We start from the raw sequence: 12,473 nt of genomic DNA, 5'->3' as shown, positions 1-12,473 counted from the left end.
TATATATTATATATATATTATATATATATTATATATATATTATATATATTATACATATATATATATATATATATTAAAGAGAAATAAAAATGAAAATGCCACTTTTGAAAAATATTTTTTGGGGTGTTTTAATTAATTTACTTTACATGTTTCGGTTTTTTTGAAAAACCTTATCAAAAATGAGTATAAAATATGTGAGAAGTGAAGAGGGCTATTAATAAAATAAAATTGGAATTAAAATTAAGAATGACATTCATAGTTTACTGTTATTTCTTGCATGCGCACGTGATCCTTTCGTTCCCTTTTGAAAGCATGGTAATTCCAAATCACTGTGATAATAGATTACTACTATCTGTTTTTGTATATTAAATAGTGGTCAAGACTTTTTTTTGTAGGAGTGGTTGTGCAAGAAATAACAGTAAACTATGAATGTCATTTTTAATTTTAATTCCAATTTTATCTTATTAATAGCCCTCCTCTCTTCTCACATATTTTATACTCATTTTTGATAAGGTTTTTCAAAAAAACTGAAACATGTAAAGTAAATTAATTAAAACACCCCAAAAAATTTTTTCAAAAGTGGCATTTTCATTTTTATTTCTCTTTAATATCTACTTACTCGTGTGGTACATTTACAAATTTTTTCAAATATATATATATATATATATATATGTATATACACACACACACATATATATTATGTATATAATATATTTAATGCATAATTACTCAGTAGACAGTGATAGCCAAAAAATAGAAAGAAAATTTTAAATTTATTCTTTCTGCGTAACCTGGTACCAAATGGTCCATGGTCTGGTATGGGTCAGTGGCTTGGTGGTTGGGGATGTTTAGTGTTGTTGATTATGATATTGAGGAGTGTGATTGTGATGATGATGAGGACAAGGAGATAATAATGGTGAATGACCTCAGTATAGTAACAAAGAAGATTACACAATGATGCCAACGGTGAGGTACTTACCTGTACCAATGAAGAGAATATCATATTTTCGACCATCCACTGCTTGGTACTGTGGATGTACGGCAACTCTAGTGAATCTGTAACTGCAAAAAGAAAAGTAAAAAAAAAAAATCACTAAGTATAAGAATCTAACACGGAAACTGATGTCTGTAAACCATAGTTTGCAGCACAAACACGCAATTAAGCCTCTATATGATGATGCTTAACTTGCTAGAAATAGCAGCAAATGCCCCCTCAAATCTTGAAAACAATAAAAGGGATGGTTAGAGATGTACATAAAAAGATGGCTAGCAAGTACTTGACTGGTACTCTATTTTATGAACCTCACATGGATGAAATGCAAAGCTGACCTTGGTAGGATTTGAGCTCAAAACATAAAGTGCTACAAATAATAATAATTATAATTCCTTTCTAGTTTTGGTACAACTTACTCCTTCTTTATTCTGAAGCAAGGAGTAAGCTGGTTACATCAATCTCAATGTTTGACTGATATTTTAATTAATCAATCCCAACAAGATGAAAGGCAAAATTGAGCCCTGATGAGATTTGAACTTGCAATGTAATGAGTTGGAAGAAATGACACTAAGCATTTTCTCTGACCAATGGAAAACTCTACCAAGTTGATGCCTTTTAATACTAAGGATTTGATTTTATTGGCTGGAAGAGTTCAAACTATTGGAGACAGCGCTTTAGATAAAATACCTTAGGATATTTGGTAAAAGTTCTATGCATTCTGAGTTCAAATTCTATCAAAGCTGACTTTACCTTCAAGAAAATAAAGCAGCAGTCAAGTTGTGGGGTTGATGTACTTGACTGTTAACCTGTACCTCTATGCAATGGACTGACATAATACAGTAAAGCCCAAATGCCTCCACCCTCAACCCATGAGATACAAATGTGGGTGCACCAGCTGAAGTATACTGCTAACACATCAACATCTCTCTGAATGCAAATTCTATTAATAGAAATAATACAACATCAAAAGAGACTTCAAGAAATAAAGGCCTCTGGTTTAAATCCAATCAAGGGACCCATTTGTAAATCATAAAATTACTGTTTGCAGCAAGGAACATTTATTATAAATGCATGTTTGAAAACACATGATGGTTGCAAATAAGCATTGTTCATTTCCCGTACTCAGTGAAACTATGTCTGGCCACAGGAAAATATTATATAGGTTGGAGCTGGTACAGAAAGGGCATCTGGCTGTAGAAAATCTACTTTAACAAATTCAGTCTGACCCATACAAGCATGGAAAAGTGGATGTTGAAATGATGGTGATGATGATGATGACAAAGATGATTGTGGGAGATTCTTAATTGGAACGGACACCATCCTCTTAAAAATGAATTAATTGCCATAAGCAGAATAATTCAATGGAAGTTTATTGTTGATTCTTTTTTTTACTTCTTTCTTATTTATGTAAATATCTAAATCCCTAATATGAGGGGTTGTTAATGAGATTATCATCTTACAAACTATTGACTTCATCAGTAGTGTGTGTGTCTACACTGCATTTTCAGTTAATTTGATTTCCAATGGCTAATGTCATTTATTCATTAATAGCACTAATAATCACATTAATGATAATACAATAACTAATTGCTTGATGCTAAATTTACAAGACCATCTGCATACTCATGAACAATAAATAAAAAATATAATGAAATCAACAACAAGGAAAAAAAGAAAGAAAAAAGAAAAAGGAAACTTACTTGAAGCCAGTATAAACCAAAATCGGTTGATCTCCAAGACTTGGTACAGCATCATTCATTAGAGGATGAGACTTGATGAAGTTCAGTGTTTCATCATCAATTTGCTTTGAATTTTGTTGGCACTGAATTTAGAAAAAGTAAAAAAGAATGTAAAAAAAAAAAAAAAAAAATTCATTTCATTTTTAGGGAAAATTTAAATATTTTAATTGGTTTGGAAATCAGGCGACAACAACAACCACAAGAGTTAGAAAATCTACAACAGTGATGATTATATAATGACGTCTGATTAAATTCATAAAACCAATTGTGGAAGACAATAGTTGATTCCATTCACCAAACCCAGAATATTAATCATATTAACTTTAACGACTGAAGACGAGTTTCACTGTGGTAGGATTAAACTAATTTCTGCTTTTGGCCAACGAGGGAGAATCTATACAATTGCTTGAGCTGCTAGAATTAAGGACCAAATCCATCTGATATCTCGACCAACCATCTTAAAATATGGTGGGAAGGATGGCACACTGAATAATGCAGTTCTAGACAAAATGTCTGCCAAAAAGATTTAATCAAAATGTTTTGATGACTGGAATCCCTTTGATTATGGGTCTTCTGAATCTAAAAACAACCGGCTAATTAGTGGGTGGTATTAACTTAGTATTCCCCACTACCTTAACAACACGAAGAACAAGAACAACAATGGTCATGAAGATGATGATGGTTTTTGCTTGACTAGAACTACAGTTTCAGACAAACAAGCTGCGAGAAGGAATACTTGAAAAACATTGATTGCACCTGATCACCAGTGAGAAATCCAGGCAGAGTGTTGCTAATGTTTACAAATTATCACTCACATCATCATTATCATTTAACGTCTATTGTCCATGCTGGCATGGGTTGGACAGTTTGACTGAGCATGCCAGCTCAGTTAAATTTTTTAGGGGGAAGGGGATAGTTAATTTCATCGACTCCCAGTGCTTAATTGGCACCTGTTCCATTGACTCTAAAAGGATGAAAAGCAAAGCCAGCATCAGAGGAATTTGAACTAAGAATGTAAAGATCTGGAAGAAAAGCTGCTAAACATTTTGTCTGGCACAATAATGATTCTGTCAGTTTGTTGCTTTAATAAGAACAGCGGCAACGACAACAACAACAATTCCTTAGATTGGCAAACTTCCACACATTTTGTTGGGAAAGATATTGATTAAGTCAGTCCTTCTACTTGAATGGGATTCAGTTTTATTGACCCCTACTACATCCCAGAAAGTATTGAAACATTGCAGGATTTAATCTTTGATGAAATTAAAATAATAAATCATTTCTTACCGCTTCCGGGTGAGGATTTGGAGTCTCATCTTTGCTGACTGGCAACCAGTTGTGGCCTGCTGATTTCTGACCCTTGAAACGACCCTTAAATGTCTTGATGACTTGCTTCATGGAAAATGCACAGACAGCCGAAGCAGGGGCACTATTCCTGTGAGAGAAGGAGCAAAGACAGAAATAAAAAAAAAAACAAAAAAAATCAAAGGTGTATGAAGGTGGGAGAGGAAGATGAAAATATTAAAAGAGATGAACTGTTAGAATGATGAACAAAGAATATGGTAACAGAAATCAATATATATGGTATAGTTGTACCATGACAGACGTAGTGTGGGAGAAATGTTTCTAGTGAGGTCAGTTAGCAACTTGGCTTTGATGCCTGGTTGAAGTTATACCTATTTGATACAAAATAAAGTTAACTCTATCTTTCAAGCTGGTGCTGGGGTATTTACTGAATGTGATGTCCATTATAACAGCATTTATAAAAAGCTGTGTATATACCATAGAATATTTTTCCCCTGCCAAATGTGATTAAATGTGGTCTTTTATCAGAACAGCTTAAATCACTTTTATCTCTTTAGAAATTAGTTCTATGTGAATCTTCAGAAAATCAATGTTAGATGATGCAACATTCCTGTCAACACCACAGCACAAAGCAGCAGGAATGTAGTAGTGGAGATGGAGCTGATGTTTCTAATATGAAGACATGCAACTTCTCCTCGCCTTACTCCTCCTAGTCGTTGATTTATAATGTTCACTCATGCCTCTCCATCAACAACACCCTGACATGGGGCTGCTTACAGAGGGCTGTAGTCACAATATCTCCTTGTGAGTCTCAGTTCATTATAAACTTGTCATTAGCACCTTATGTCCATGTTAATATATTGTGACATCTCTTTTCAAATAAAAATGAAATAAACAAAATAAACAAATGAAAATAATATACAACACTCACTCGGGTGTATTGAATATTGCGTAAAAGATATCATGACTTTTATCAAATTTCCTAGAGGAGATATGGTTCCCGCTTAAGACATTAGTTGCATGTTCTGAAATGATATTAAAATACGAAATAAAAAAATACATTGCATGTTATTTGTATGCTTCAAAAATACATCATATCACAGCAATATCATAAAAGAATCCCTAATCTCGTTCTGCAACATTCAAACAATATGACCTTATGTTTATGTCATAATGATATAGTAATACTGTTATATAGTGACATATTATCACATCTTATAAATATTACAAGATTCTAAATTTTTATATAGTAACACTCTCATATTTTAGCACTTCATAACATTAACAGCCTCTTTATTATAAACATGCAAAATAATAAATTCGTTAATTAACTTCATTATATGATAACACATTTCATTGTAGCATAAATTCTGTTTTTGTAACCATATCACTGAGTATCATCACCATCATCATTTAACATGTTTTCCATGCTGGCATGAATTGGATGGTTTCACCAGAACTGGTAAGGCAAGGGGCTGCATCAGGTTCCATTGCCTGTCCTGCATTGTTTATATGGCTGGATGCCATCCCTCACGCCAACCACCTTACAACATGTACAATGTGCTTTTTCCGTGCCACTAGCACTATTGAGGAAGAGCAGGGGGCTTCTTTATGCTAGATGATTGCAGATGGGAGTGGAGGTTAAGGTATGAGAGCTGGAGTGAGGTAGAGCAGGAGTGAGGTAGAGCAGGTTCTTGTTGTTGGAGAGCTACATGGCTACTAAAATTTAGGAGAGAGAGTAAGAATGAATCAGGAGTATCTCCAAAGAGATATGAAGTGGTGACGAAGTGTCCCTGGTGGAAGTTCAGGTACAAGTAGAAGTCATTCCAAGTTCTTCACAGATAATAGACCAGCAGAGTGTGGTGATTATAAGTGTAAAGAAGCTTCTAAAAAAACAAACAAAAGATCCATTTTGGTCATCGATGACCATTGGGATTGCACTTAGAAAGTTCCCCTCCGAGGAGCAAGTCTGGGCAAGGCTGTTTATGGAAGACCACGCATACCAGCCTTCCCACTCCACGCCACTAATGTCATCCAAGGGAAAAGCAAAGGTCAATACAGCTTGGCATCAGTGATGTTGCAACTCATTTCTACAGATGAGTGGACTAGAGCAACATGAAATAAAGCGTCTTGCTCAAGAACACAACACTCAGCCTGATCCAGGAATCGAACACACAACCTCATGATTGTGAGCCCGTCACTCTAACCACTAAGCCAAGATATGTTGCCTTATATTTGTTACTATTTAGTAGTATGTGTGTTTTAATGCACAAAATCAGCTTTTTTATTGTACTTCATTGTGCATTTTTTTTCTTATTTAAGAGCTCATTTAGGTTTTTGCTACTGATATGGTATTTTGTATTCTAGTATGAATCTCAGCCCTTAAAAAGTAGTATCTATGTAAAATTTGACCCCATAAATCTAATAAAAATATGACTTTTTTATAACTATATGTAATAATGATGTTGCAACACTTGCTACAATATAGTGATATTCTAACAATCAATAGCATAATACATATTAATAATCAAAATATGTTTCAACTTTATAATATCCTAATACTTGATATTTATAACATTTTGTGGTATAACTACACTTGTTCAGCTTTTTAATAGCAAAATAAAAAATTACAATAGTTTCATAAATTTTATATCAATTTTTCATACCTTCATCATACCATCACATTTGTTTCAACACCAAACTCTTAAGGTTAATTATATTAAATACATTTATGATATCATAACACTCATTTTGATATTACAATAGAATATCTAAAGATTTGATGTTATAACAGGTTAGAGTATATATCATTTACTTAAAACCTGATAATCCTCACACTTGGCATAAAATTACCGTATGATATCATGTTATAACACTTACTAGCTATGTTATGAGGCAAGTGATATTAACATTTTATGATAGCACAACACTAGTTCAAGTATTTAATGAGAGAAGCAGATGATATGCTTCCACCAGTTCTCATAAAACTTTATGGCATTATAGCCCTGGCTTTAATATTGCTGTAATCCTTACACATGATACTACAATACATTATACCATAACACTTGTCCCTAAACTGTGATATCTTTAACGTTTTACTGTCATATTGTTTTATCACATTGATGTATTTTAACATCATAACTATCTAAATATTTTGATATTCTTTTACTTTATACTGAGTAACACATTCTAACACTATCTCCATGCTGTGCTAATACTGTGATATCACAACATCAACTTTGATCATAATGATGTCACAACACACACTCAACCATTTTGATATCCTAGTACTAAATAGACAGGGTATGTTTAAGTGAGGGTGCATAGCTCAGTGGTTAGAGCATCAGGCTCACAATTGTAAGGTAGTGAATTCGATTCCCTGACTAGCTTTATGTTGTGTTCTTGAGCAAGACACTTTATTTCATGTTACTCCAGTTCACTCTTTTGTAGAAATGAGTTGCAATGTCACTGGGGCCAAACTGTTTCAGCTTTGCCTTTCCCAACCTTGTGCCTCAGAGAGTAACTTTCTAGGTGAAACCCCATGGTCAGTCATGACTGAAGGGGATCTTTACCCTTCTTTTTACTAAACAGATACTCAACAAGAAGCCAGTTCAAACTCTTTTACAGACATGCAGACTATGCTGCTGGTCGGCAGATGACTCAAATAGACAATGAGTAAGCCTCAATGTGATCATTTGAACTTCTAGAAACAATAAGCAAATTACTTTCAGACTACAATCTACCAGTTTGTAAAGAACATATTAGATACTGTAGTTTGAGGAATACAAACAAATGTGATAGCTATGAGATGAATGCCCTTAATTATAGGCTTGCTTGATTAGGGATACACTTAGGGCAAAATACCTTCTTAGTATGATGTTTTCTATAGGCGGATTAAAAGTAAAAGACCACTTAAAACATTCTGAAAGGATATATCAACATATTTTTAAGAAGAGAAAGCAGTAGTAACTCACCAACTTCATTGAAGTAAAATGGGAATTCTCCTGGAATTGAGCAATTTAACCGTGCTTTGTAGAAAGTTGTCCAGATTCCACCTAGTGACCTCAGACCTCCTTGATCTGCTTTACAAACTCGAGCGATACGAGAAAAAACCACCTAGTATAGAACAAAACAAAGGTTACATAACAATGAAGTCTTGAAATATTCAAATCTATACATATATAGCTGTAAGGACGTATTCAACAACAATAATGAGCAAATATCTTCAGTATTTTAACCCATTTATTACTGTGTTTATTTTGAGATCTCTGTAAATATAACAAAGAATTTAGTAAAATAACTTAGTTATCAATTAGGAACATAAATTGTGACTAAGGTGTGGTGGAAGATTTTAATTCAAAACTTATGAAAACAAGACATTTGTACTACAGAGCCAGAACCAGTTTCAGCCAGGTTGATACTGAAAGGGTTAAAGCACCAATCAAATATCTTCAAATCTTAACTGCATCATAAAGTGACCTTGCTTTTCAAGTGAATCTATATTTTGGAAATTTTGAAACATAAAATCCAATTCTACTCCTTTTGTCAAAATAAAACACCCACAGCGTTTCTGCAGTGTACTCCCCTTCACCTTCTGGCTAAAGAAATCAAGACAATACAAAACAAATTTCAGTACATTCTATTAAGTATTTGTTCATTCATTCAGAAATTCTTTGAAATTCATTTGTGCAAATATGTTTTTGAAGGATATCTTTCTTTCTTTCTCTCTCTGTTCACAATACATGGTTTTGGAGGCATATGTCAGAAACTATGCAAATGCACTATCTATCCTTGCACTACCGACCAGCTGCGGCTACACATGTCTAAAATAGATCTTCTTACACTAAAACCTAGTTTCATTAAACAACTGCAAATGTCATTTCAATATTGAGGAAAGAAGATGAAAAGAAGGGAAGAGAGAAAGGAGAGGGAAAATATATTGAAAGTACATAGAAATGTATATATATATATATGTGTGTGTGTGAGGGTGACTGAGAAAGAAAGAGAGAGAGAGAGAGAGAGAGAGATCATGTGTGTGTGTGTGTGTGTGTGTGTATGAGAGTATGCGTTTGTAAATTTTCAAGTAAAAAGGAAAACAAAAAAGGAATTTTTCATATTTATCTATTTTGCCTCTTGATGGAATTTGATGAAATACAAAATAAGTAGCTTAAAGAAAAATTCTTCAATATTTTGTTGATGAAATTTATTTTACAAAAATTGTAGTATTTTGCAATGGGCTTTGTTACCACTATTTTTACATTAATTATTTATTTATGTACTGTATATCACACACACACTCTCTCTTTCTCTCTCTCTCTCTCACACACACATATATCAAGATTTTGAAAACACTTTAATGATTTCTAACCCGGGGAAACTGAAAGGCAGAGTCAGCTTCACCAGGATTTGAACTAATAATTAAATGCTTTATGTTCAAACAGGGCAGATTTGGTCTCTCACACCTACCTTGCAATGTCATTCTAAAACTAAATGATTACATCATCGAAATCTGAAAGCTCCAAGATAACACATGGTTCATTGAAGACAATTACCATTAACATCATCATTATCATTTAGTGTCCACTTTCCATGCTAGCATGAGATGGACAGTTTGACAGGAGCTGGCTAGGCAGAAAGACTGCACCATGCTTCACTGTTTTGGCATGGTCTTCACAGCTGGATGCCCTTCATAACACCAACCACTCGGCAGAGGGACTGAGTGCTTTTTATGCGGCACCAATACAGGCAAGGTCAGTATTGGCATGGTTTTTTTTTTTTTTTTACAGCTGGATGCTCTTCCAAATGCCACCCACTTTACTATGTGGACTTGATTTTTTTTTATGTGGCACCAGCACTGATACAATATGACTAACTAAGTATTACATTTCATAAAGTAAGCTAAATGCTAAGGGGTTACAGCATCACCAAAGCAGTTAGAAAATAAAATAAAATAAGAAGTAAAAAAAAGTATGATAAAATAATATACCTTCCCACAGTTTATGTTTTCAACAGCTGCTTCTCTATAAATGAAATAAACTTTATCGCCATATGCAAAAGTGCTGACAAAGTCAGGTTCTGGAAAAGAAAGGATAAAAGAAAAAAAACATTAGTCAACATTATTATTGTAGGTGATAGTGGGTTTTTTTTCTTTATTGTCCTCATTTGTTTCAGCAAGGTGTAATAAGTCGGTATTACAGCGACTGTGTGGCAGTCTTCCTACCATCACTTTGATAACCAAAGAATGAAGAAACATATTATGCTAGGAATACCCCCTCCCCTACCAACTCCACTCCACCCCTGCATGGACATACAGGAATCAGCAGACTGAGAGTTCCATATATCAATCAGCTTGTGGAACATACTGGATATCAGGTTCAGGAAGTGAAAACTGCTACGGAAAACCACGACATCTAGTATGGAATAGTTGTATTGATTCAGGTAAATTGTCCAATCAGATAGATAAATTCAGCCACTTAGGATAAAGAACCCTAAGTCTGAGAATAGATAAGTATTTAAGTTAAAATCATTAGTCTGACAAAATATATTTTGTTTCACCTATAGCTCTTCAGGAATTCCTTAAAAGCCAAAGGTGAAACAAAGTATAGATTATCCGACTCAGACTAACAATTATGGGTTAAATGTGTATGTATGTTTATGTATATATATCTACATCATTTGTTTAACATCTACTTTTCTATGCTAAAATGTGTTAGATGGGGACATATTTGAAGCAGGATTTTATGGCTGGATGTTCCGCCTGTTGCCAACACTTAAACGTTTTTCAAATAGATTTCTTTTTCCACAGGTCTTCAAAAGTGCAAAGTGATTGGGTATGATGTTAAAGAATTTAAATGCATCATCATTTTACTCAAGCAATATCATAGGTTATCAACATCCATGCACATTCATATGTACATGCACACACATATATAATAGGCTTCCTATAGTTTCTGTTACCAATTCATTCACAAGGCTTTTGTCAGCTTGCAGCTACATAGTAGAAGACACTTAGCCAAGATGCCACAAAGTGGGACTGAACTCAAACTATATGATTACAAAGAAAACTTCTTCACCACATAGCTATGCCCGAGCCTACGTTGGATTTATATATCTATCTATCTATCGATCTATCTAAACTCATACACATATACAAAACATTTAATTTGTTTTTGTGTGTAAATGCATGTATGTCTCCTTTTTGATATGTCTTTTGAATTCTTCTGATAAAGAAATTGGGTTTTAACTAAAAGAAACAAGTTTTCTTCACGAAGACGGAAGAGGAGAAAAGACAATAAGAACAACAACTGTGGAAAACCCACATGTTGAAATTCAACAACCCCGTATGTAAATTATGTATGTGTGTGTTGTGTGTGTGTGTGTGTGTGTGTGTGTGTGTGTGTGTGTGTGTGTGTGTAAGTATGCATATATAATGAATGCACAGCTGAAATGTTATGATGAACAAAGAACGAAAAATGAAACAAAACATGAAAAAATGTGAAATACAATAATGGACAAGGATTTGATGGAAATGAAGACAAAAAGTAAAAAAAATAAATTACAGAAAAATATCAAATAAAATCAATGAAGAGAGAAAAGAGAGAGAGAGAGAGAAAGGTGGGGAAGTGGTGGTGTGAAAGAGAGAGATGATCTTGAAAAATGAAAAAGAGAAACAAACTTCTTTACCATTTAGCCATCTGGAGTCATGTTGTTCTGTACGGATCATCTCCCTAAATATTAAAGGATCCCGACCGGATGTATCTGTAACCGTGGCAGTAAAGAGATGGTTGTCTGAAAAAAGAAAAAAAGAGGAAGAAAGAAACAAATGAAAAAAAAAGAAAGAAAGAACATGAAGTAAAAAAAAAAAAAAAGATAATTGGAATTGTAGTTGTTTGGCAAGTCAATTGATCTGGTATTGATCTGAGATGAAACTAAAACAGTTTATACATTGTGAAAAGAGACATGATAGCTATTTAAAATACAGATATACTGCTACATTCAATTTTGTTTTTTTATATTATATATATATATATATATATATACACACACACATTTTTTTGTGATGATAGTATTATATACTCCGGAATATCAAAGGTTTTCCATTGTACATCTATTCCACTGACACAATTCCAGTGCATCAATCGTAATTATAATAATGAGGAGGATGGTGAGGATGAGGGGGAAGCAAGTGGAAGTTCATGGAAAAAAAAAACGCAATGATCATGTTGTTAATGATAATGTACAACTACTCATGTTTCTCACATGCTATATATGATCCTAAAAAAAAAAAACAAAAAAAAAAAACAGAAAATATATTGATTATTTGGAGAGTTGAGTGAGAGGGCAGCTTTAATATTAAATAAAAGCATAAATTCTGTTTACTGAATACCTTTTTTTTTTTTACCTGTTTATATATTCAAACGATACTATTACTATTT

At 33.5% G+C, this 12,473-nt stretch overlaps 1 protein-coding gene across 4 annotated transcripts in view; it reads right to left on the bottom strand.

Moving 5' to 3' along the window:
- The window catches only part of LOC106872300 (semaphorin-1A), a 414,058-nt gene that overhangs the window by 60,048 nt on the left and 341,537 nt on the right, over nucleotides 1-12,473 (bottom strand). For all 4 annotated transcript variants that reach the window (XM_014919241.2, XM_014919257.2, XM_014919249.2 and 1 more), the window contains 7 exons: nucleotides 11,722-11,826; nucleotides 10,025-10,113; nucleotides 8,013-8,154; nucleotides 4,970-5,063; nucleotides 4,021-4,168; nucleotides 2,695-2,816; nucleotides 980-1,062 (listed from right to left, as the gene is read on the bottom strand). In XM_014919241.2, coding sequence (XP_014774727.1) covers nucleotides 980-1,062; nucleotides 2,695-2,816; nucleotides 4,021-4,168; nucleotides 4,970-5,063; nucleotides 8,013-8,154; nucleotides 10,025-10,113; nucleotides 11,722-11,826 — 783 coding nt within the window. The remainder of the gene's footprint in view (nucleotides 1-979; nucleotides 1,063-2,694; nucleotides 2,817-4,020; nucleotides 4,169-4,969; nucleotides 5,064-8,012; nucleotides 8,155-10,024; nucleotides 10,114-11,721; nucleotides 11,827-12,473) is intronic.

The sequence above is a fragment of the Octopus bimaculoides genome, chromosome 3 (genome assembly GCF_001194135.2).
Source record: "Octopus bimaculoides isolate UCB-OBI-ISO-001 chromosome 3, ASM119413v2, whole genome shotgun sequence".
Classification (NCBI taxonomy): domain Eukaryota; kingdom Metazoa; phylum Mollusca; class Cephalopoda; order Octopoda; family Octopodidae; genus Octopus; species Octopus bimaculoides.
The sequence above is the reverse complement of the archived record's forward strand: the minus strand, read 5'-3'. Positions and strand labels throughout refer to the sequence as shown.